The sequence below is a fragment of the Pseudophryne corroboree genome, chromosome 4 (assembly GCF_028390025.1).
Source record: "Pseudophryne corroboree isolate aPseCor3 chromosome 4, aPseCor3.hap2, whole genome shotgun sequence".
In the NCBI taxonomy this organism is placed as follows: Eukaryota; Metazoa; Chordata; class Amphibia; order Anura; family Myobatrachidae; genus Pseudophryne; species Pseudophryne corroboree.
In genome coordinates this window covers 338,396,398-338,421,127 of record NC_086447.1, presented here as the reverse complement: position 1 = coordinate 338,421,127, position 24,730 = coordinate 338,396,398, and the positions used below count along the sequence as shown (strand labels likewise).

Sequence of the window (24,730 nt, the reverse complement as noted above, 5' to 3'; positions counted from 1 at the left end):
CGTCTCCTTGTGCTGATTGGATCTTGGGAGGTTTAGGCAGAACAGCTCTGAGTCGGTTAAGTACCAGCGGATTTAAAAAATATGAAATGCATTAGGGATTCTCAAATGCGGAGGCAACTTCACCTTGTAAGCCACAGGATTTAATACTTTCTCAATTGGGTAGGGCCCAATAAATCTGGGAGCAAATTTTTTAGTAGATACCTTCAACCTTAGGTTAGTGTGGAAACCCAAACCCGATCTCCCACCTTAAGGCTTGGTACAGCTTTTCGCTTCAGATCCGCGTAGGTCTTATACCTCTTAGATGTCTTAAGCAAGACATCGTGAACTTGTCTCCAAGTTTTGGTAAATTGTCGAAGTGCTGATTCTGCGGCAGGAACCTCAAGCATAGGTAGAAGTTGGAAGTCTGGAACTTTCGATGATGATAACCATAAGTTATGAAAAATGGAGAAGACTTTGTAGCAGAATGATAGAGATTGTTATTGGCAAATTCTGCAAATGGGAGAAAGTCCAGCCAGTCGTCCTGGGAGGAGGACATGAATAAACGTAGAAATGTCTCCAGGTCCTGGTTCACTCTCTCTGTTTGTCCATCAGTTTGGGGATGATATCCAGAGGAGAAATTCAATTTCACGCCGAGAGCAGAACATAGGGATCTCCAAAACTTGGCCACAAACTGAGTACCTCTATCAGATACGATTTCCTGCGGTAGACTATGGAGTCGGAAGATCTCTGCTATGAACAATTTTGCTAACTGGGATGCTGATGGAAGACCAGCCAGAGGAACGAAGTGTGCCATTTTAGAGAACCGGTCAACAATGACCTACACGGTATTTCTTCTGCCAGACGCAGGTAAATCAGTAATAAAGTCCATAGAAATATACGTCCATGGTCTTTGTGGCACAGGTAATGGATGGAGTAACCTGGCTGGAGGACCTTTGGGACTTTTATGTTGAGCACACTTCAGACAAGCACCCATGAATTCCTGAACGTCAGTCCTGAGATGAGGCCACCAGTAGGAGCGCTGAATGAATTTTAACATTTTATGACCACCCGCATGGCCCATGAAGGAGGAGGACTGAGCCCACGTAAGAAGTTTCTTGCATAGATTTGGTGCAACGAATATTTTTCCAGAAGGAGGAAGTGGAGAAGCAGTAGTTGCTGAGAAAGAGGTGGACTCCAAGATAAATTGTCCTTTTGAACGATCAAAGGGTTCTTTAGAGCTTAGGGAACGGGATAATGCATCTGCCTTTTTGTTGAGGGAACCTGGTCGATAACTAAGTTTAAAGTTAAAACGGGTAAAGAAGAGTGCCAATCTTGCTTGGCGTGGATTCAGACATCGAGCTGACTGTAGATATAGGAGGTTCTTGTGATCCATGGTTACCGAGAATGGATGCTGAGCTCCCTCCAACAAATACCTCCATTCCTCAAAGGCTAACTTAATTGCTAGTAATTCTTGTTCCCCAATAGCATAATTCTGTTTGTCGGGAGAAAATCTTCACGAGAAGAACGCACAAGGATGGACCTTTTTGTCCTCGAAGAGCTGGGACAATACTGCTCCTACTCCTACAGTGGAGGCATCAACCTCCACCAGGAACAGACGGCTGAGATCGGGTTGTCGAAGGACAAGAGCAGTCATGAAGGCTTCCTTTAAGTATGAAAAGGCTTCTAAAGCCTCCGGAGACCACTTGGCAGGATCTGATCCTTTCCTACTTAATGCGGTAATGGGGGCTATGACAGAAGAATAATTCTGTATGAATCTTCTGTAGAAGTTAGCGAAACCCAGAAAACGTTAAACTCCATTAAGGGTAGCTGGAAGCGACCAATCCTGGATCACCTGGACTTTAGCGGGGTCCATCTGTAACTTCTGTCCTGAGAGGATGTAACCGAGGAATGGAATCGTGGGTACTTCGAAGGTGCACTTCTCTAATTTACAGAATAATTGATTCCTCCGTAAACAAGTTAGAACCTCCTTGACTTGTTCTCGATGGGTCTTCAAATCCCTAGAAAAGATGAGGATGTCATCCAAGTACACTACCAAGCAGTCATAGAGGAGGTCTCTGAAAATTTCGTTAACGATTGCTTGAAAGACAGCTGGGGCGTTACACAGGCCGAAAGGCAATACCAGGTATTCGGAATGCCCGTCACGGGTATTAAATGCCGTCTTCCATTCGTCACCTGGGCGAATACGTATAAGATTGTAGGCCCCCCGTAAGTCCAATTTGGAAAACAACGTAGCTCCTTTAACACGGTCGAATAGTTCTGGAATTAGAGGCAACGGATATCTGTTCTTAATTGTTATGTCGTTGAGACCTTTATAGTCAGTACAGGGCCGCAGACCCCCATCCTTCTTTTTGACAAAGAAAAACCCCACCCCGGCCGGAGAGGTGGAAGACCTGATGAACCCTTTATCAAAATTCTCCCGGATATACTCCGACATGGCTTGTGTCTCAGGGAGTGAGAGAGGGTAGGTTCGACCTCAGGGAGGAGTCTTGCCTGGTACCAGATCAATGGGACAATCCCAAGTGCGATGCGGAGGCACGGTGTCCACCCCATGCTTACTGAAAACATCTTGAAAGGCCTGGTATTCCACAGGAAGGCTGGAAGGGCTGGAAGAACAGAGGGGTCTTACTGAGGGCAAACAGTTCTGGAAGCAGTCTCGTCCCCAAGAAAGAACATCCGTGGTTTGCCAGTCTATGTGGGGGGTGGTATTCATGTGACCACCGGTCAGCTGACCGACAGTCACATGACCTCCTCCACCAGCCCAACGGCTCACTATCCCGATGGTCGGCATGCCGACCAACAGGGACTATTTCCACTCGTGGGTGTCCACGACACCCATAGAGTGGGAATAGAACCAATGGCGACCGCAGGTCGCCATTGAGCCCGCAGCGTGGCAAGCGCAGCGAGCCCGCAAGGGGCTTGCTGCACTCGCCCCTCCCCGCCGGGATCCCGGCGTCGGTATGCTGCCGGGATCTTGGCGTCGGTAAGCTGACCGGCAGTCTCCTGACCGCCGGTCAGCAGTACTACACCCTATGTGGGGATTGTGTTTTATTAACCATGGAAATCCTAGGATCAGTTTGTGAGAGGCTTTAGGAATTACAAGGAAAGAGATATTTTCCCAATGAAGAGCTCCGACCTTCATCTTGAGAGGAACAGTACGAAAGGATATGATTTCCTCAGGAATATGACTTCCATCCACCGCAGTAATTGAAATGGTACGATCCAAACAGATCATTTGTATTCCAGATCGGTTTAACCAGAGCTGATGTAATGAAGCTTTCGGCGGCTCCGGAGTCGAGTAGTGCAGGGATGAGAAGAGAGGAAGAAGGGAGCTCCAGGTGAGTTAACAAGACAGACTCTTTCTTGGCAAGTAATTCTGAGAATTCTCCTAGCTTGACCTCTCCGGCACAGGCTAGGAGCAGGCGTTTCCCGGACGTTGACTGCAGGATTTGACAAAATGATCAGATGCACCACAATACAGGCATAGGTTCCCTTGTCGCCGTCTCTGACGTTCTTCGTTGGAGAGACGGGAACGATTGATCTGCATGGGTTCTTCGGCAGTTGGTGATAATGGTCATGGTGAGAGAACGACTCGAGGCTTAGGACGATCTGACCACGATCTCTCCATACAGCGTTCTCTGTACCTCAGGTTTAATTTATTACATAGGGAAATTAACTTATCCAACTTATCAGGTACGTCCTGAGTTGCGAGGTAATCTTTGATCGTTTCGGAGAGACCACTCCAGAAAGCTGCAATGAGAGCCTCCTCATTCCAGTTCAGTTCTGAGGAGAGTGTACGAAACTGGATCACGTACTGACTGACCGTACGTGTGCCCTGACGCAGGCGCAGGATCTCCAATGAGGCGGCAGAAGTCCTGCCCGGTTCGTCGAAGATTCTTCGAAAGGTGGCCACGAACTCTGAATAGTTAGACAGGATGGGATCCGTCTTCTCCCACAAAGGTGAAGCCCATGCCAACGCTTGCCCAGTAAGCAAAGAAATTATATAGGCTACCTTGGTTCGTGCTGATGGGAAGTTGGCAGACTGTAGTTCGAACTGGATTTCGCACTGGTTGAGAAACCTGCAGCAATGTTTTGGGTTCCCATCGAACTGGGTGATGGCAAATGTAACCATGGAAGTGGTACTGGTAATGGAGGAAGTGGGACCAGGGGTGCTAAAGTGGGAGCAGCCGTAGATACTTGAGGGGCAGTCATGGCAACACAGAGAGAATCAAGACGTTCGGACATATTCTGCATGAACTGCACAATTTGAGATTGTGTGGCCTCCTGCTTACTCAAGCGAGACCAGATATCTGCAGTTGAATCACCTCCTGAGGCCTGATCACCTGTCGAATCCATGGGGCCAGTGCTTACTGTCATGCCTAGCAAGGTTTGAGGATCCGGCAGCTGAGACTTGCCCAAGGAAGTAGTTGTCTGCGGATGAATAAGACGAGAGGGATGGATATAGTTTCTTCTCATGGGACAAGGGGGCAGTGATGAAGGCAGGTGGAGCTAAGAGTCAGTGAGTTGTAGTTCTTGAGAATGAGCCTGAGGTAGAGAACTGTGGCTTGTGAACGATGACTTAAAGACGTAGTTGTAGACAAAGAACTGTGGGTTGTGGCTTGAAAGACAAGGCTGTAGATAATGAACTGCGGAACTGTGAATGGTGGTTAAAGACGTGGCTGGAGACAAAGAACTGTGGACTGTGACTTGAAAGACGAGGCTGTAGATAATGAGCTGCGGAACTGTGAATGGTGGTTAAAGACAAGGCTGGAGACAAAGAACTGTGTACTGTGACTTGAAAGACGAGGCTGTAGATAATGAACTGCGGACTGTGGGCGGTGGTTCAGAGACGTGGCTGGAGACAAAGATCTGCGGACTGTGGCTTGAAAGACGAGGCAGAAAGCACGGGGCCGTCCATGCCCAAAGGGTCTTACTGGACCGGGGTTTCCAGGAGCGCTTCCACAGTAAGCTGTAGGTTAGGAACGCCAGGCCTGCAGCAGCAACTGAGAACCGGCTAAGCAGGTTAGGAGTAACCAGAATACGGCAAGAATCCTTGGATCACAGGGCTAAAGCACCTACAACAGGATTTTAACTTGAAACACTGGCCTCCCTGTCATAAACCAGCCCCCTTTAATAAGGAGAATTCTCCCTGGATTGGCTGGAAGGGACAGGAAGCCAGAACTATGCCTCAAACTTTGGTCTCCAACATGGCGGCACCCTGTAATGCAGACCTCCCTGTAAGGCCACACAGTGCACTGCCCCATGTCTCCTAGCAACCGCCCTGGCAAGGAGAGACCCGCTGCAGCGGCGTCCCGCCATCAGGAGCGGACCCCCTCGCCGCCGGTGCCGCTGCCCACGGACCTGGCGCGGCAGCCCTCCTCCGCCGCTGCCCGTAAGCCGCCTGCAAAGCCAGCCCCGTGGCCCCAGTGTACCGGTAAGACCCCGGATACTGACACGAACAAATTCAGCTAGCGATCAACTCGGAATGACTCCCTGTGTAGCTAAGCTTGTCTTGGGGGCCCCACAACTCCTAATCCATCCCTATATATATATATATATATATATATATTATTTGTTACAGGAATTGGAAGAACAAGCGCCCAAGAGTGAAATTATTAGGGTTAGGGAAAATGAAGGTATAACAAAATATATGATAAGAATCGATTAAAAAACTTATCTGGCAGGTAGAGACTTGACTCCAAGTCATTTACAGAGTAAGAATAAATCCGGGAATAACACATTCATTAATTGCAAAGGATGTTACAAATGTGGTAGCTGCAACATCTGCAAATTTCTTCACCCGAATAGGAAGAAATTCAGTAACCACGACGGCACCAAAGACTACAGCATTAAGGATTTCCTTAATTGTAACTCAACCATGGTAGTATACTTGTTGGAGTGTACATGTGGATTAAAATACGTCGGAAAGACAAAACGAGCTCTTAAGCTACGAATCCAAGAACACATCAGAAATATTAAAAATAAGGTAGACAACCACACCGTCTCCAAACACTTCACAGAAAAACATAAATCCAACCCTGAAGACATCTCGTTCAAAGCTATTGAATTGGTTAAACTTGGAGAAAGAGGAGGTGATGTCCTAAACAAGTTGTCGAGACGGGAAATGTTTTGGATATATGAACTCAAGACCCTATCCCCACTAGGACTTAATGAGGCGTTTGAAATTGCCCCTTTCCTCTGATAATTCATCCTTGTATTCTCTTATCACATTAGTCTTACCCCCTTTTTTATCACCTTTTATCACATTATATCTATATAATTCTTAATATACCTTTCTTAATATACCTTTCTTGATTTATGAAATTGGTTCTTGTATATCGGTATTGATTTAAGACATAAGCCATCTTTATGGTCTTTTCCAGTTGAAGTATTCAATGGACAATTCCGCTAACAAATATGAAAAGCACCACAAGACTTAAACAAGCGATGAATAAGACTGAGTTTATTGATACAACAAAAATTATGGACATCTTCTATAAAGACTGAAGAAGAATTAATCCACATGACTGTCCCGGATATAGAAGAATTTTTCTTCTTTCTCTTTATTTTTTATAAAAAAAAAAAAAAAAATATTTTTTATAAAAAAAAAAAAAAACTATTTTTTATGAAGCATAAAAATTACACACATTTATTTTTAAAAAAATTTTTTTATATTAATTTTAAACATCCAATTGCACTCAAAATAAATTAGCACAACACTTGCACCTTAAATATAAATTATTCCAGGGCACTGTCACCTTTAGTAATTATCACATATGTTAGATATGTGTATGTATCCACTTGTATGTATATATGTGCATACATGAAATGTGTGTATATATATACATGCATAGAATCTTTCACATCTTGTTCACTGATAAATGTACCCTATTAAAATTATGCACCTATTAACGCCACTAGATTTAGGTGCGTTCCATAGTATATCACTTCCGCATCGCGCCGCTCACGGAAGTGACGTCAGCGGCATAGCGTTCCATCGCGATGTCATATTTCCTTCTTTTACAATGGCGGTGCGTTCCACCGTCCGACTGAGCCCACTTCCGTGTATCGTCATAGCGGTGCGTTCCACCGCTATCTTCATTTAATGGCGGTGCGTTCCACCGCCGCACTGCACTCCTCTCCGTGCTTCTCACGGATAAGGGGTGGCTGCTGTAGCGGTACACACCGCCAATCACCACCTCTTCTTCTCCCTGTGATTTAGCACTCCACTGGGCTATTATAAATAGTATAACTAACTCACTATATAAACCCATATCACGCCGGACCGGAAATGACGCATGCGTTCCACATGCGTTCCACCATCATTTCCGACGGAAAATATATAATCCTTCACCCTTTTCACTACTGATTCATGTTCTACATTAAAGTTTTGGTTCTTTCTTACCTCACTACAACTCTAATTATGTCCTACTGTTTTGAGTGCATATTAGATTGTAGTTATACGAATTTTTTAACTAAATTAATGAATATCACAGGAAGTGATGTCATGGTCAATTTCCTCCCTCTGGGCATAAATAGAGCAAAGGTTGCTCAGTGTGGTTATCCCCTTGATGAAGTCCTGTTGCTGACGGACGAAACGCGTTGGGAGTACCTGCAGACACCCCCTCTTGATGGACAGATAAGCCTAAAACTATTTTAAATCCTGTACGCATGCATTTTAATCATTTCATGGACAGATAAGCCTGATTTAATTTTTATCCTGTACGCATGTTATACAGCTATTTTCATGTGTGTTTTTATGTGATTATGTTATTAAAAACCTGTTTGTATTTTTAAACCGTATACTACTCAGGCTACAAATTGTTGCTTTGTGGGAATAAGCTAAGTTCCCTAATAAGGCCTGTGAAACTAAACAGTAACATAATATGCAACATAAACGGTACACACTATGTTAGTTTTTTCTGTTTTATCCGCATGTTCTTAATCCTCAAAAAGACCACTACTTGAGTCAAGTCTCTACCTGCCAGATAAGTTTTTTAATCGATTCTTATCATATATTTTGTTATACCTTCATTTTCCCTAACCCTAATAATTTCACTCTTGGGCGCTTGTTCTTCCAATTCCTGTAACAAATTTTATATGCATGCCAAGCATATTTATATGTATTACAAGCTGCCGCTCTAATAATCTAATGAGAAGTGCTTTTATATGAAATAGGGATTTTTTACCTCACGTATCCTTTTTTTTAAAAAAATTTTTATTATATTTACTACGTTTTAATATATAATACTTTTTTACTGTGCACTATTACCACATAAATTGCACCCGAGCGCCGAGGTCTTCAATTCTATATTCTAGTTCTGTGGTTCTTTTCTGTCGGCAGCTGGGGCTTTTCTTGTGTGTATCTACCAAAAATGTTTAAAAACAGAGGTCATGAGAAAAGGAATGATCTCTGTCACCAAATATTTAATGAAGGTTCCACAAATGTTGATACAAATACTCATAATGAGACTGATATAGATTCCCTATTCTGGGAAGCAGAAAGACTTCTCACCAAAGAGACTAAAGCATGGTGGGAAATAAAGGGTCTTGAACAATATATAAAGGTCAACAGGATTCCAAGAGGCCTGAGATTAATAAAAAGGCCTACCTTTGGCCTAGACAACATCGAATTTATATCTAAGTGGGATGAGATTCTGCACAATTGCTCAATTAACCTGATGAATCTCATAATCCTAGAAAAACAAAAAATTCTGGCTAAAATTGAGGACGAACTCAAAGTGAAGGAACAACAATTAGTCTTACATAAAGACAAGGAGGAATTTAAGGCAAATGATCTTACATTAACAAAGAAACTTGAACACATTGAGGAGGATGTCATTAAAGGTAAACAAAAGAAATTTTTAAGAGATAAGCATGATTATCTGCACAACAAAATACAAAACTGGAGCAGATTCCAAGACAAGCAATACCAGCACATTCCTGTATATCAGGACCCAGGAGCGAGAAAATGGAAAAAGACACCATATAGGAATAAAAATTATCATAATCAAAATCGACAACAAATACACCACGAAAAAGAAAGAACTTATCCTACAACTTCAAAAACTACGGCCACATACAACAGATTTTCAGCACTACAAAGATTAGAATCAAATAGTGACTCAGATTTTTTATCCCCGGACCCGACAACAGACAACATCTTCTCCACAAGGAAAACATTCTTCAGAGAGAGACTGAAAGGGAATTCCCCCATGAAAAGAAGCCTCCAAGAAGAAGAGGGACAAGGGGCGGGCACAGGAAGAACAAACAAAAGACGCTATCAACCATAAAGAACCCGATGGAACAAGGGATATTTAACCTTTCGGGCTACATCCTTAATGAAGCAGAGATATCACTTTTAAGCAAAGGATTAAAATTTGCACCTGACAAACAGATGAATAAATTCGATACATTCATAGACCTTAACAAGTTCTCAAGGGCACTCACCTTAAAGAGACACTTTGCAAAGAAAGAACAACAACCGGATCTAATGGAACCATCAAAATCAGGACTAAAAAGGAAATCGAAGTACTATCCTCTTGAATCGAAAGGGAATCACATAAATGTGTTTCAGGAATTAGTAAGAAAGGACCTTTGTGATGTCGAGTTTAAAAAATCCACCTTCTCAAATTTAAAGAATAAAGAAAAAGAAGCTCTTAAAAAATTACAAGACAACAATGATATTATCATAAAACAAGCAGATAAAGGAGGTGGTATTGTCATCCTCGACAGAGAGGCATACGAATGCGAAGCCTTACGTCTTCTACATGATGCCTCATCCTATAAACAGCTTCCACAAGATCCTACTAATCCTTTTGTAGAAGAACTCAGAATACTACTGGTACACTACTTCCAAAAAAATACCCTTGATAAGAATGAATTCCAGTATCTTATGACAACAACACCGGTAATACCAACTTTCTATCACTTACCAAAGATACACAAGAATCTCTCCAAACCCCCTGGCAGACCTATCATCGCAGGGATTGATTCCCTCACCAGCCACCTATCAGAATACGTTGACATATTTTTGTGTAAATATGTGACCAATTTACCATCATTTCTGAAGGATACTAACAGCGCGATCAACATACTGTCCACAGTGGAATGGAAAGATTCCTACCTATGGATTACGATTGATGTGCAAAGCTTATATACTTCCATTATCCATGATAAAGGAATAGAAGCCTGCAGAAGATTCCTGGATAAAGATCTTGAACTATCAATAAATCATAGGAATGCAATTTGTGACTTTATAAAATTTATTTTAAGTCACAACTACTTCACATTCCAGCGGACTTTTTATTTACAAATCTGTGGAACAGCCATGGGCACATCATTTGCTCCCAGTTTTGCTAATTTACTAATGGGCTCATGGGAAGATGAGTGCATCTACAACAACAATCCATTCTTGAAAAATCTGATCATCTATAAACGGTATATAGATGATATATTGATCATCTGGGAAGGAGACGAAGAAACATTCAAAAACTTCTTTGAAATACTTACTGCAAACCAATATAACTTGAAATTCACCTACGAGATCAGTAAAGACAGTGTGCATTACTTGGATCTTACCCTTTCAAGTGCCGATTCAATGGTCATAACCAGTAATCACATAAAAGAAGTAGACACTAACAGCTACCTTCATTTCAAAAGTTGCCATGCTCGGAATTGGAAAACAAACATTCCTTACTCTCAGTTCCATCGCATTAAACGCAATTGTAGTAACGAACAGGATTGCAAGAACCAACTACCAACCTATGCTACAAGATTCAAGGAAAGGAGATACCCGGAACACGTGATAAGTGAAGCGTTGGAGAAGACGGCTAATGTACAAAGAACGGATTTATTCAAAAAACAAACACAAAAGAAATCTGACAAGTTCATTCCGTTCATCACTACATTTAGTAACCAAGAACGCATCATTAAAAAATCCATTAACAAACACTGGAACATCCTACTAATGGATCCAATACTGAAAGACATTCTTCCATCAAAACCAGACATTGTATTTCGAAAAACTAGCAGCCTGAAAGACATTCTGGCTCCAAGTCATTTACAGAGTAAGAATAAATCCGGGAATAACACATTCATTAATTGCAAAGGATGTTACAAATGTGGTAGCTGCAACATCTGCAAATTTCTTCACCCGAATAGGAAGAAATTCAGTAACCACGACGGCACCAAAGACTACAGCATTAAGGATTTCCTTAATTGTAACTCAACCATGGTAGTATACTTGTTGGAGTGTACATGTGGATTAAAATACGTCGGAAAGACAAAACGAGCTCTTAAGCTACGAATCCAAGAACACATCAGAAATATTAAAAATAAGGTAGACAACCACACCGTCTCCAAACACTTCACAGAAAAACATAAATCCAACCCTGAAGACATCTCGTTCAAAGCTATTGAATTGGTTAAACTTGGAGAAAGAGGAGGTGATGTCCTAAACAAGTTGTCGAGACGGGAAATGTTTTGGATATATGAACTCAAGACCCTATCCCCACTAGGACTTAATGAGGTGTTTGAAATTGCCCCTTTCCTCTGATAATTCATCCTTGTATTCTCTTATCACATTAGTCTTACCCCCTTTTTTATCACCTTTTATCACATTATATCTATATAATTCTTAATATACCTTTCTTAATATACCTTTCTTGATTTATGAAATTGGTTCTTGTATATCGGTATTGATTTAAGACATAAGCCATTTTTATGGTCTTTTCCAGTTGAAGTATTCAATGGACAATTCCGCTAACAAATATGAAAAGCACCACAAGACTTAAACAAGCGATGAATAAGACTGAGTTTATTGATACAACAAAAATTATGGACATCTTCTATAAAGACTGAAGAAGAATTAATCCACATGACTGTCCCGGATATAGAAGAATTTTTCTTCTTTCTCTTTATTTTTTATAAAAAAAAAAAAAAAAAATATTTTTTATAAAAAAAAAAAAAAAACTATTTTTTATGAAGCATAAAAATTACACACATTTATTTTTTAAAAAAAATTTTTATATTAATTTTAAACATCCAATTGCACTCAAAATAAATTAGCACAACACTTGCACCTTAAATATAAATTATTCCAGGGCACTGTCACCTTTAGTAATTATCACATATGTTAGATATGTGTATGTATCCACTTGTATGTATATATGTGCATACATGAAATGTGTGTATATATATACATGCATAGAATCTTTCACATCTTGTTCACTGATAAATGTACCCTATTAAAATTATGCACCTATTAACGCCACTAGATTTAGGTGCGTTCCATAGTATATCACTTCCGCATCGCGCCGCTCACGGAAGTGACGTCAGCGGCATAGCGTTCCATCGCGATGTCATATTTCCTTCTTTTACAATGGCGGTGCGTTCCACCGTCCGACTGAGCCCACTTCCGTGTATCGTCATAGCGGTGCGTTCCACCGCTATCTTCATTTAATGGCGGTGCGTTCCACCGCCGCACTGCGCTCCTCTCCGTGCTTCTCACGGATAAGGGGTGGCTGCTGTAGCGGTACACACCGCCAATCACCACCTCTTCTTCTCCCTGTGATTTAGCACTCCACTGGGCTATTATAAATAGTATAACTAACTCACTATATAAACCCATATCACGCCGGACCGGAAATGACGCATGCGTTCCACATGCGTTCCACCATCATTTCCGACGGAAAATATATAATCCTTCACCCTTTTCACTACTGATTCATGTTCTACATTAAAGTTTTGGTTCTTTCTTACCTCACTACAACTCTAATTATGTCCTACTGTTTTGAGTGCATATTAGATTGTAGTTATACGAATTTTTTAACTAAATTAATGAATATCACAGGAAGTGATGTCATGGTCAATTTCCTCCCTCTGGGCATAAATAGAGCAAAGGTTGCTCAGTGTGGTTATCCCCTTGATGAAGTCCTGTTGCTGACGGACGAAACGCGTTGGGAGTACCTGCAGACACCCCCTCTTGATGGACAGATAAGCCTAAAACTATTTTAAATCCTGTACGCATGCATTTTAATCATTTCATGGACAGATAAGCCTGATTTAATTTTTATCCTGTACGCATGTTATACAGCTATTTTCATGTGTGTTTTTATGTGATTATGTTATTAAAAACCTGTTTGTATTTTTAAACCGTATACTACTCAGGCTACAAATTGTTGCTTTGTGGGAATAAGCTAAGTTCCCTAATAAGGCCTGTGAAACTAAACAGTAACATAATATGCAACATAAACGGTACACACTATGTTAGTTTTTTCTGTTTTATCCGCATGTTCTTAATCCTCAAAAAGACCACTACTTGAGTCAAGTCTCTACCTGCCAGATAAGTTTTTTAATCGATTCTTATCATATATTTTGTTATACCTTCATTTTCCCTAACCCTAATAATTTCACTCTTGGGCGCTTGTTCTTCCAATTCCTGTAACAAATTTTATATGCATGCCAAGCATATTTATATGTATTACAAGCTGCCGCTCTAATAATCTAATGAGAAGTGCTTTTATATGAAATAGGGATTTTTTACCTCACGTATCCTTTTTTTAAAAAAATTTTTTATTATATTTACTACGTTTTAATATATAATACTTTTTTACTGTGCACTATTACCACATAAATTGCACCCGAGCGCCGAGGTCTTCAATTCTATATATATATATATATATATATATATATCAAGCAATGTATGCACTGGCATTAGCACTGATGCAGGAATACATACATACAATTCCCCGGCAGGTGGGATGCCGGCTGTCATGATCCCGATTCTGGATATGTTCCTCAGGTGAAAAATTGAGGATTTGATTGTGGCTAATAACTGATGTTTAAGGGGAACATTTACTAAGCAGTGATAAGAGCGGAGAAGTGAACCAATGGAGAAGTTGGCCATGGCAACCAATCAGCACTGAAGTAACATCTATAATTTGCATACTATAAAATGATACAGAGCTGCTGATTGGTTGATGGGGCAATTTCTCCAATGGCTCACTTCTCCGCTCTTATCACTGCTTAGTAAATGTTCCCCTAAGTGTCAAGTCACCATCCAGGACAATGCCAAGATTCTGTACATGATGAGTGATTTTTAATGTTGAACCCACAAGTGTAAGTTCTGTTGGTTGGCTATGCTGCAGTCTTGTTGTTAAAGAAAAACAATTATTATAGATGTGGGACAGACTTTCTTAGAATTATGGTAATGTACAAATAATATGGGCAGTTTAATATTTCACTCATTGCTTGAATAAAAGAATATACTAGAGCTGTTCTGGTATACACCCATGATCCACTAAGTGTTCTATTCATGATTAACATAGGTGAATTAGAGCAAATTATTTAAGATATATATATTTACAAACCAAATATTCACTAAAGCATAGCAACCAATCAGGCCCTTTCTTTCATTGTCTAACTTATGCAAGACAGAGAAAAGCAGCTTATACTGCATGAGCGCTAATTTTCTATCCATAGTTATAAAAATTACAGTGTAGCTTCTTTAAAAAAAAATTTTTTTTTAACGTTAGAACATATTTAATTATAATCTAGTTTTACACAAATTTTAAAGAGGGTGTACTTTCTTTTTCACTGGGTTGTAAGTAAATTGCACATAAATGAGCCATAAACATCATAGTGTAAACAGGTACAGTATTTAGACACCTGTAATGTTGAAATGGACAGTATATCAATAATCAGTATGTAGACAGTCAAAATATAGACAGTGTCAAAATGTTGACAGTCAAAATGTCACCAGTCATTATAAAATAACACAGCAAATAATAGCCAATCGGCTTCAAGCCGTTATATCAAATATCTTGCCACATCACCAGTATAGGTTGACTCATGGTTGATTTTCAGTGGGCAAATTGTTCCTGTCATTGTGTTATTCTCAACTGGTGCTTTACTCGTGTATGTATAGGGAAATGTTCTATAATATTTACCACAATGGGTATCTTTCTCCCCACCGCAGGTTTGTGATGGGATCGTCTGACACTGATAGCTGCCTTAATGTGGTGCTTCCAAAGCCACTTTCATAGGCACGTGCACGGGGGGTGCCTGGTGCGCACAGGCACCCCCTAATGTCCGGCATCCCCACACACGCCTTCTGCTGCTGCCACCGCCAATTCCCGTCTCTGAAGTTAAAGGGAGGAGAGCGCAGCACATGGCTCTCCTGCCCCTCACTGTGTCCCCGTCTCTGGCAGTCATTAAAAATGTCTCTTGGCCTTCAGCCAATCAGAGATTGCGGACCAGCTCTTGATTGGCTGCCGGCCCGTGAGTTTTGATTGGCTGACAGCCAGGGACACAGTGAGTGAGATGAGGCACAGGAGAGAAGCGCGCTGCGCTCTCCTCCCCTCAGCATCAGAGATGGGAATTGGTGGCAGCAGAGGAGGGTGAGCACCGCAGGGGGCATTTGTGTATCTGGCACCACTTGGGGCATATGTATCTAAAACTGCTGAGGGCATTTATGTATCTGGCACCGCTGGGGGCATTTATGTATCTGGCAGCTTGGGGACATATATGTATCTGGCAGCACTGGGGGCATATGTATCTGGCAGCACTGGGGGCATATGTATCTGGCACTGCCGGGGGCATTTATGTATTTGGCAGCCTTTGACATGGCAATTTTGGACATCGCTTAACTGATTTGCTTGTACTTACGTGCTTCTGGAAAGTATTTGCAGCGCTTCACTTTTTCCACATTTTGTTATGTTACAGCTTTATTCCAAAATGGAATAAATTAATTTTTCCCTCCAAATTTTACACACAATAACCGATAATGACAATGTAAAAAAAGTTTTTTTGTGATGTTTGCACATTTATAAAAAATAAAAAACTAAGAAATCACATGTACATAAGTATTCACAGCCTTTGCCATGAAGCTCAAAATTGAGCTCAGGTGCATTCTGTTTCCACTGTTCATCCTTGAGATGTTCCTAGAGCTTAATTGGAGTCCACCTTTGGTAAATTCAGTTGGTTGGACATGATTTGGAAAGGCACACAACTGTCTATATAAGGTCCCACACTTGACAGCGCATGTCTGAGCACAAACCAAGCATGAAGTCAAAGGAATTGTCTGTAGAACTACGAGACAGGATTGTAAGTATTTACAGCCTTTGCTCAATACTTTGTTGATGCACCTTTGGCAGCAATTACAGCCTCAAGTCTTTTTGAATATGATGCCACAAGCTTGACACACAAATCTTTGGCCAGTTTCACCCATTCCTCATTGAAGCACCTCTCAACCTCCATCAGGTTGGATGGGAAACATCGGTGCACAGCCATTTTCAGATCTCTCCAGAGATGTTTAATTGGATTCAAGTCTGAGCTCTGGCTTGGCCACTCAAGGACATTCACAGAGATGTCCTGAAGCCACTCCTTTGATATCTTGGCTGTATGCTTAGGGTCGTTGTTCTGCTGAAAGATGAACTGTCGCCCCAGTCTGAGGTCAAAAGCGCTCTGGAGCAGGTTTTCATCCATGATATCTCTGTACATTGCTGTATACATCTTTCCCTCTATCCTGACTAGTCTCCCAGTTCCTGCCGCTGAAAGGCATCCCCACAACATGATGCTGCCGCCACCATGCTTCACTGTAGGGATGGTATTGGCCTGGTGATGACCGGTGCCTGGTTTCCTCCAAACATGACGCCTGGCATTCACGCCAAAGAGTTCAATCTTTGTCTTATCAGACCAGATAATTTTGTTTCTCGTGATCTAGGAGTCCTTCAGGTGCATTTTGGCAAACTCCAGGCGGGCTACCATGTTCTTTTTACTAAGTAGTTGCTTCTGTCTAGCTGCTTTACCATGCAGGCCTGATTGGTGGATTGCTGCAGAGATGGTTGTCCTCCTGGAAGGTTCTCATCTCTCCACAGAGGAATGCTGTAGCTCTGAAAGAGTGACCATCGGGTTCTTGGTCACCTCCCTGGCTAGGGCCCTTCTCCCCCGATCGCTCAGTTTAGACGGTCCAGCTCTAGGAAGAGACCTGGTGGTTCTGAACGTCTTCCATTTACGGATGATTGAGGACACTGTGCTCATTGTGACCTTCAAAGCAGCAGATTATTTTCTGTACCCTTCCACAGATTTGTGCCTCAAGAGAATCCTGTCTCAGAGGTCTACAGACAATTCCTTTGACTTTATGCTTGCTTTGTGCTCAGACATGCACTGTCAAGTGTGGGACCTTATATAGACAGGTGTTTGCCTTTCAAAATCATGCCCAATCAACTGAATTTATCACAGGTAGACTCCAATTAAGCTGTAGGAACATATCAAGGATGATCAGTGGAAATCGGATGAACCTGAGCTCAATTTTGATCTTCATGGCAAAGGCTGTTTATACTTATGTTTCTTAGTATTTTATTTTTAATAAATTTGCAAAAATCACAAAAAAAAACTTTTTTCACATTTTCATTATGGGGTATTGAGGGTCATTCTAAGTTGATCGTAGCAGTGCTAAATTTAGCACAGCTACGATCATGAACTCAGACATGCGGGTGGATGCTCAGTGCAGGGCTAGTCCGCCCTGCATGTCAGTGCCGCCTACCCCCTGCAGAAGTGCAAAGGCATCGCACAGCGGTGATGCCTTTGCACTTCAAGAGTAGCTCCTGTGATGTCACGTAGTTGCTGCAGGCCACTCCCCGCATGGTCCGGCCACGCCTGCACTGGCCGGACCGCATCCACGAAACGGCAGCCAAACGCCGCTGTTTCGCCCCCTCCCGCCCATCAGGCAGGGACGATCGTAGTGCAGCGATGGGCGGCCATCCGCCGATGCATGCGCATTTCTGACCCGATCGCACCGCTACGAAAAACTGCAGGGTGCAATCGGGTCAGAATGACCCCGATTGTGTGTAGTATTTTGGGGGGAAAAAATTAATTTATTCCATTTTGGAATAAACCTGTAACAAAATGTGGAAAAAGTGAAGAGCTGTGAATACTTTCTGGATGCACTGTATCTAGTGAGTTACCCTCTTTATCGGCGGAATGTGCTATACTGGGCCTTATGCCTCTGATTTTCCAAGCACAGGGCGAAAGTAGAAAATTGTTACTGGTAATTTCAGTGGTTGCACGCAAATGCATACTACAAAAGTGTCAAACCTTCATCTTTCTCCTTATTTAGGAATAAATTAGACCATGCATTTCACATGGATTGGCTTGAAGCTACTATGCATAAAGAATCCAAAATGTCTTCCTTCTTTCAGCTGTGGGAAGGCTTTATAGATTCTTTAACCCCTCAATGCCAAATATATAACTACTTCCGATATACATCTTGGTATGAGACACGTATTTTGTTGAGCGACCCTCAAGATAAATTATGCTCTGTATTTAGAGAATATAACCTGGGCGAGAGGGGGAAGACTGCAAACCATGCCTAGGTGGGGGTACTGCATTCTTTTTACTGATTTATAGTATTTGCACATTACTATTTTTCAAATGGTTTCTGTGGATCCCTTTTGTATTGTTGCTTTCCTTAAAGTATTTATGTACTTATTATAATTTTGATCTTTGTCTTACCATGTGATATGTCATGTATATGCTCTGATGACTTAAGAAATGGAAAATAATAAATAAATAAATAATACAGCCACTGCTAAAAGCTGGGGTCTCAGCCTGCTAATAGCCGGTGTCTCAGATGCTAGGCTAGGAGCAGCTAAATAGTTAAATTTAAAAAGAAAAATGTGTAGGGTCCCCCCAAAATCAAGAACCAGCCCCAGATCTCTCAGCCTGCCCTGGTATTGGAAAGTTGGGGGGAAAAACAGCGTGGGGTTCCCCTTATTTTCCAATAACCAGCACCCGGCTGAACCAGCTAGGGGGATATCGCTATAGCAGGGAGACACATACATGGTATGCCCAGGCATAATATTATCCTGCCCCAAATTGGTCAACCCAGGGCTGGAATACCTCACAAATTTGGGACCCCCCAATAAATGGGGGGTCCCAAATACAACCAGTATTGTACAACATATAGCAGTGTTATTTTATGTATTGTGGCTGTTGACATTATGACTGATGACTTTTTAACTGTTGTCTATATTTTGGTTGTCAACCTTATGACTGATGACATTTTTACTGTCGACATTTCTTTTTTCATTGTTGACATTTTTTTAACAACATTATTTTTATTGGTTTTTCCTTACATGTAAAAAACTAAAATATTAAACATACCAAAATAAAGGGAGAAAAAAAAAAATAAAAGGGGAGGGGGTGGTTAGCAGGCAATCAATACGCAGTATTTATACATATTATTTGCTACAGGTTATTTTGCATTCAAAAATAATTGATTAGCAGCACATCTTCAGAGCTCTTAACAAACTTCATTCAGAAGCTTAATATAAATCTAGGAAATGGTTTCATATGTGTTACTTTTAGCAATTATCTAGTATACCCTGCTCCGATCCTCAAGCCTTGTCTCAGTTGGGTGAGATAGCTCTCCGTGTAGCTGCACTACCTTCTGTTCTAGACCCATTAGAGCTCTCACTATCAGTAAGATAAATGCCAACCAAAATTACCACTTTCTTGTTATTGCAGCAGAAGGAGGGGAGGCTTGATAAAATACGTATGTCTCTGATGATTCCTTTTTCTGCTGTATCTTATCAATTACTTTTGTTACAGTGGGTGGAATATGAGATTTCCATCTCTGGGCTAGGGTCATCCTGGCTGCTACTAATATCTGCCCAGTCAGGTACAGTATCTCTCTCTTTTAGAAATAATTGAAGGAGCCCAACAAATAATGTAGCAGATGTATTAACCTGGAGAAGGGATAAAGAAGTGATGAAGCAATGATAAGTGCAAGGTGATAACGCACCAGCCAATCATTACAGATTTGAAAAATGACAGTTAGGAGCTGATTGGCTGGTATTTTATCACCTTGCACTTATCACTGCTCTATCACTTCTTTATCCCTTCTCCAGGTTTAATACATCTGCCCCAACGGTCCTTACTCTATGCACTGCAACCATCAATATTTTGAGCAAGAGGTCCACATTTTATGCCATTTATTTGGCGTGAGATACAGTCTCTGAAGCAATTTAAGATACATTTCTCAATGGTTTGTAAGATAAAGCTACAGGCAGCTTTAGCAAAGATCTTATCCCATTGTAATGGGGTAAATGCACACTTCACATCTGTTTCCCATCTAAGTTGGGAACGGAATTTAGTAGTGGTTTTAATTGTATGTGTTAGTACCAGAAAGAAATATCTCTCTGTAAGTTTTGCTGAGATATTCAACTCATAATTATTGTTTCAGGCATTTAAAAAGCTTTACTCAATTTGCCCATAGTACAAAACCAGTGAGCGACTTGAAAAAATTAATAGTGTGCTGAGTTATGGAGTCCATAATAAAACTGCAAGTGAGAAAAGGGTAATAATGTGTTACCAATTTACAGGTCACTTAGAGTGTTAATTCCCTGTATAATCCACCTCTCCAGTGAGAGATATGGGATCAGGGTGTTCAATGCCTTGATCAATAGGTTTCCAGATGATAACCCAAACTCTGCTCTCGTAACTATCACTTTCTCCTAGACCATTAAGACAACTGTGATTGTATGTAAATTGTTCTTAATACAAAGGCGGTCTGTTTTTGGTATCCACAATAAATCTATTAATGGAAAGCCTGCTGTAGCTGCAGACTCCACATCTACCCATGGCTTCATTCCAGTAGGGAGAGACCAGTTATGTAGTTGTGCTAGGAGCCGTGTGTATTGGTATTGCTGTAAATCTGAACGTTTAAGACCCCAATATTTCTGCTATAATGTCATAGTGTGTGTTCCTAACCTAGGAGGCTTATTTTTCCACACATAAGACACATAAGCCATCTACATTTTAAGAGATAATGAGATGGACATATATAAGGAATTGTTCTGAAAAGATACATTAGTTTAGGTCAGTGTTTTTCAACCACTGTGCCGTGGCACACTAGTGTGCCCTGAGCAGTCTCCAGGTGTGCCGCCAGAGAAGCAGAGCCAGACCCGTCAGTGTTTTGCCGCTACTGAGGCCCTGGAACGATCAATACCATTGGGTTTAGTGGTTGCAGAGCCAGTTCTACTTTTGGGCCTAGGCAGTGTTGGGCTCTTCTGGCTTTCTTAGATGTGGCTCAGGTGTTACCTATGGAGAAGCTGCAACATAACATCCTAGGAAACGCAACTGCACCATGCATCACCATTATATTTGAGTGTGCATTGGCAATATTTAAATCTTGTTCAGTGTGCCACGAGTTGTAAAAGGTTGAAAATCTCTGGTTTAGGTAATAGTATCATCTTAAAGGCAGCTATTCTCACCAACCAAGAAATCTCATAGGAGTCCCATGTATGTTTTAGTTGGGACAAATATTTCAGCATCGGGTTCATATTAACCTTAAACACATCTCTAGTATTAGCAGGAATATTTAGTAACAAATATGTAAGATACAGTACATAGACTTCCATGTACACTGGGATGTTTGAGTAATGTCATAGTTTTTGGAGGGATGTTAATTGGTAATGTTTCCGACTTTGATGTGTTAATCTTGTAATATGACATTTTACAGAATTTACCTAATATAGTATCTAAGGTGGGTTGTGACATAAGAGGTTTAAGGGTCTATTTACTAAGCCTTGGATGGAGATAAAGTGGCTTGTCACAGGCTAGGTTTGAAAAATGACAGTTAGGAGCTGATTGGCCCCTTATTGGCAAATAATAAAACATCATCTGTGAAGAGACATAGCTTATGAGTACCATTTACAGTGGGGAATCCCGGAAAGTCTCCTGGATTTCTTATTTTCTGAGCCAAGGGTTCCATTGCTAAGATAAAGATCCATGGAGAAAGAGAGCACACTTGTCTTGTACCATTATTGATCTGAAATGAGCTTGAAAGAAAACCGTTATTAAAAACTCTTGCACTGGGTGCTTGGTATAAAGCCAATATTGATTCAAAAATAGGGCCAATAAATCCATAAATTAACAACAAAAGTCACATATATTGCCAGTTAAGTCTATCAAAGGCCTTTTCTGCATCAATGATAGTAATACTAACTGATCTTGTGCTCTAGATGACAATCGAATAATATCAATGAATCTTTGCGTGTTGTCTGAGGCTTTCGTCCTTTCATATAACCCACTTGATCTGGATGTATTAATCTAGGGATATTGTGGATAGCCTATTTGAAATAAGACAAGCAAATATTTTAATATCATTATTAAGAAGGGCTATGGGTATGCGTTTTTACATTCTGAGTGCCCTTTACCTAGTTTAGGAATATTCAGTGTGTTTCCAAAAGTTCCTTAGGTAAATACCCCGTTTTAGTTGCTGCATTGAATAGATTGGTCAAAATAGGGTCAAAAGTACTCGAGAAAGAAGTATAGAAGTCACTATAAAAGCCATCTGACCGCTTGGCTTTACCCTTAGGTAGTGTTTTAATAACTGATGTTATCTCATCAACCGACCATGCAGAATTCAGCAAAGAAAGATAAGCAAAGAAAGATCATCTAGAGTTAGAGTTGGTAGGTCTAAATGTTAGAAAAATATTGATATAGTATCTTGATTTGGTTGGGGAGTTAACGAATCAGCTGCTAAATTATGTAACTTTGCATTGTATTCTGCAAAAACATTAGTGATACATTGTGGGTTGTATGACTTCCTACCCTCATCATCCTGTAGATGGTGAATCCTATTTCTTGCTCTTTGCCCCCCTAGCTTCAAAGCAAACATTTTTCCCACCTTAGTAGCTGCTGTATAAAATGTATATATCATTTTAGTTTTGTACTTGCATTCGCTCTGTGAAGATTTTTTGTAATTGTGATCTTAGAGCTTGTAGTTGTCTCTTCACCTCTCTGCTTGGTATTTTTTTAATTTTGTTGTTCTAACTTTGTAAAGTAGGTTAGTGAATGGGGGCACAGTGGACACTAAGTACCCAGGTCAAATCAATACAGGAGAACACATGCAAGGCCTAGTATCTGTGTTGACAAAAAGACTACCTGCATGCACATGGTAATAGGAGCACAGAGGCTCTAATTGTTCACAGCATAGTGGGTTGGGGCAGTGCCCCTGCATGGCAGTGTGGCACAGACATTGGGGCTATTAATTGTCTAGGGCTGAGCCTCTAGGGCAGGCATTCCCAACCACGGTCCTCGAGGCACACTAACAGTCCAGGTTTTAGTGATATCCAGGTTTCAGCACAGGTGACTTAATTAATAGCTCAGTTATTTTGATTTAACCATCGGTGTTGCAACCTGGATATCACTAAAACCTGCACTGTTAATGTTCCTTAAGGACCGTGGTTGGGAATGCCTGATCTAGGAGGATTCCACCCTGGTGGCCTAGTGCACCTGGATGACAAAAAGATTTAGCTTACAGATGTAGCCATGCTCATATTTGCTGCAGTGCCGCACATTGCAGTAAAGCTTACTGCATGGCACACCAGGCTGCGACTATTCGCAGCTGGTAATCTCTCCATAAATTTCTAATGGAATTAATGGACTAATCACCAGCTCTGAATAATCACAGCCTGGCACATCATGCAGCATGCCGCATTGCAGTAAGATAAGCATGGATACATTTGTATCTGCATTTGATGCAGACTTTGAATGACACCCAGGTGAGGCCCTAACCGATCCTCTCTCTGGCAACTTTTACCTTGTTCTCTGGAATCTTCTTTCCAGATCATGCTGCTTCTTCTTCCTTCTGTGATGTCTTGTGGCTTTTACTCTTCACTGGAGCTACTCTTTTTCTGTTCTCAATTATCAGAATGCTAGATATTGCAAGTACTGTAGGCGAGGTGGTAACATTGCCAGCCCAGATTGGCTCACAGTCCCAAAATTTAAACTACCATTGTAATCCAATCCACTGCTAACAATAGTGAATCTTACAGACTCACTACTAGCATAGCCAGGAGTCTGTGTGGATGGCCAATACTTATCAGAACAAGGGGATCAGGTAAGTCTTTAAATTTTAGTGCTGGCTCTATCCTGCTACCTGCAAACACAATTCTAATCTTTGTAGAAAACTTTAAAGATTCTAAGGAATTTCTTAAGGTAATTTACATACCAAAATAGTTGATGTGTATAAATTCTATAAAAGTATTGTTCAAGGTTCACAGGAAGGTTTCTTGAGTAGCCAATGATAAGTAACTGGCCTCTTTTGTGGTATTGATCGATAGTCTCCATAATAAGTTCATGTTATATTATTTTTTAATCATTTAGGTGCCAGTGGAAGGAATCACCATTCTGCATCAGTTCCCCTTCTCCTCCAATTTGCAACGCATGTCTGTGATCACTCAGGTTATTGGCGAAAGAAACCTGGCATTGTTCATGAAAGGTGCACCAGAAATGGTCATCCGTTACTGTAAGCCTGAAACAGGTAATAAAGCAACATAAGCAAAAGATAATATAAAGGTAAAAAAGGCTAATGCTAAAATGTAGCATCATAATGAAATTAGTAACATAGTAACATAGTATCTAAGGTTGAAAGAAGACAATTTGTCCATTAAGATCAACCCATTTGTGGTCTCCTATGCAGTTTTAATTTAGGACAAATTTTGCCTGATGCTGATGTCAGCAGTTGTGCTTCAATGTCAGCCATTGTGTTTTAATAACTACAGGTGTTGACTGAGTCCACCGTTACTACTTTCTCAGGCAGGGAATTCCAAACACGTATTGTCCTTACTGTGAAAAAACCTTTTTGCTGCATTGTGCGGAATCTTCTCTCCTCTAACCTAAGAGAATGTCCACGTGTCCTCTGTGCAGATCTTATCAAAAA

At 41.0% G+C, this 24,730-nt stretch overlaps 1 protein-coding gene across 1 annotated transcript in view; it reads left to right on the top strand.

Annotated features, from left to right (window-relative positions):
* LOC134909505 (probable cation-transporting ATPase 13A4) overlaps nucleotides 1-24,730 on the top strand; it is a 332,428-nt gene that overhangs the window by 134,157 nt on the left and 173,541 nt on the right. The window contains exon 16 of the mRNA XM_063916442.1: nucleotides 24,175-24,331. Coding sequence (XP_063772512.1) covers nucleotides 24,175-24,331 — 157 coding nt within the window. The remainder of the gene's footprint in view (nucleotides 1-24,174; nucleotides 24,332-24,730) is intronic.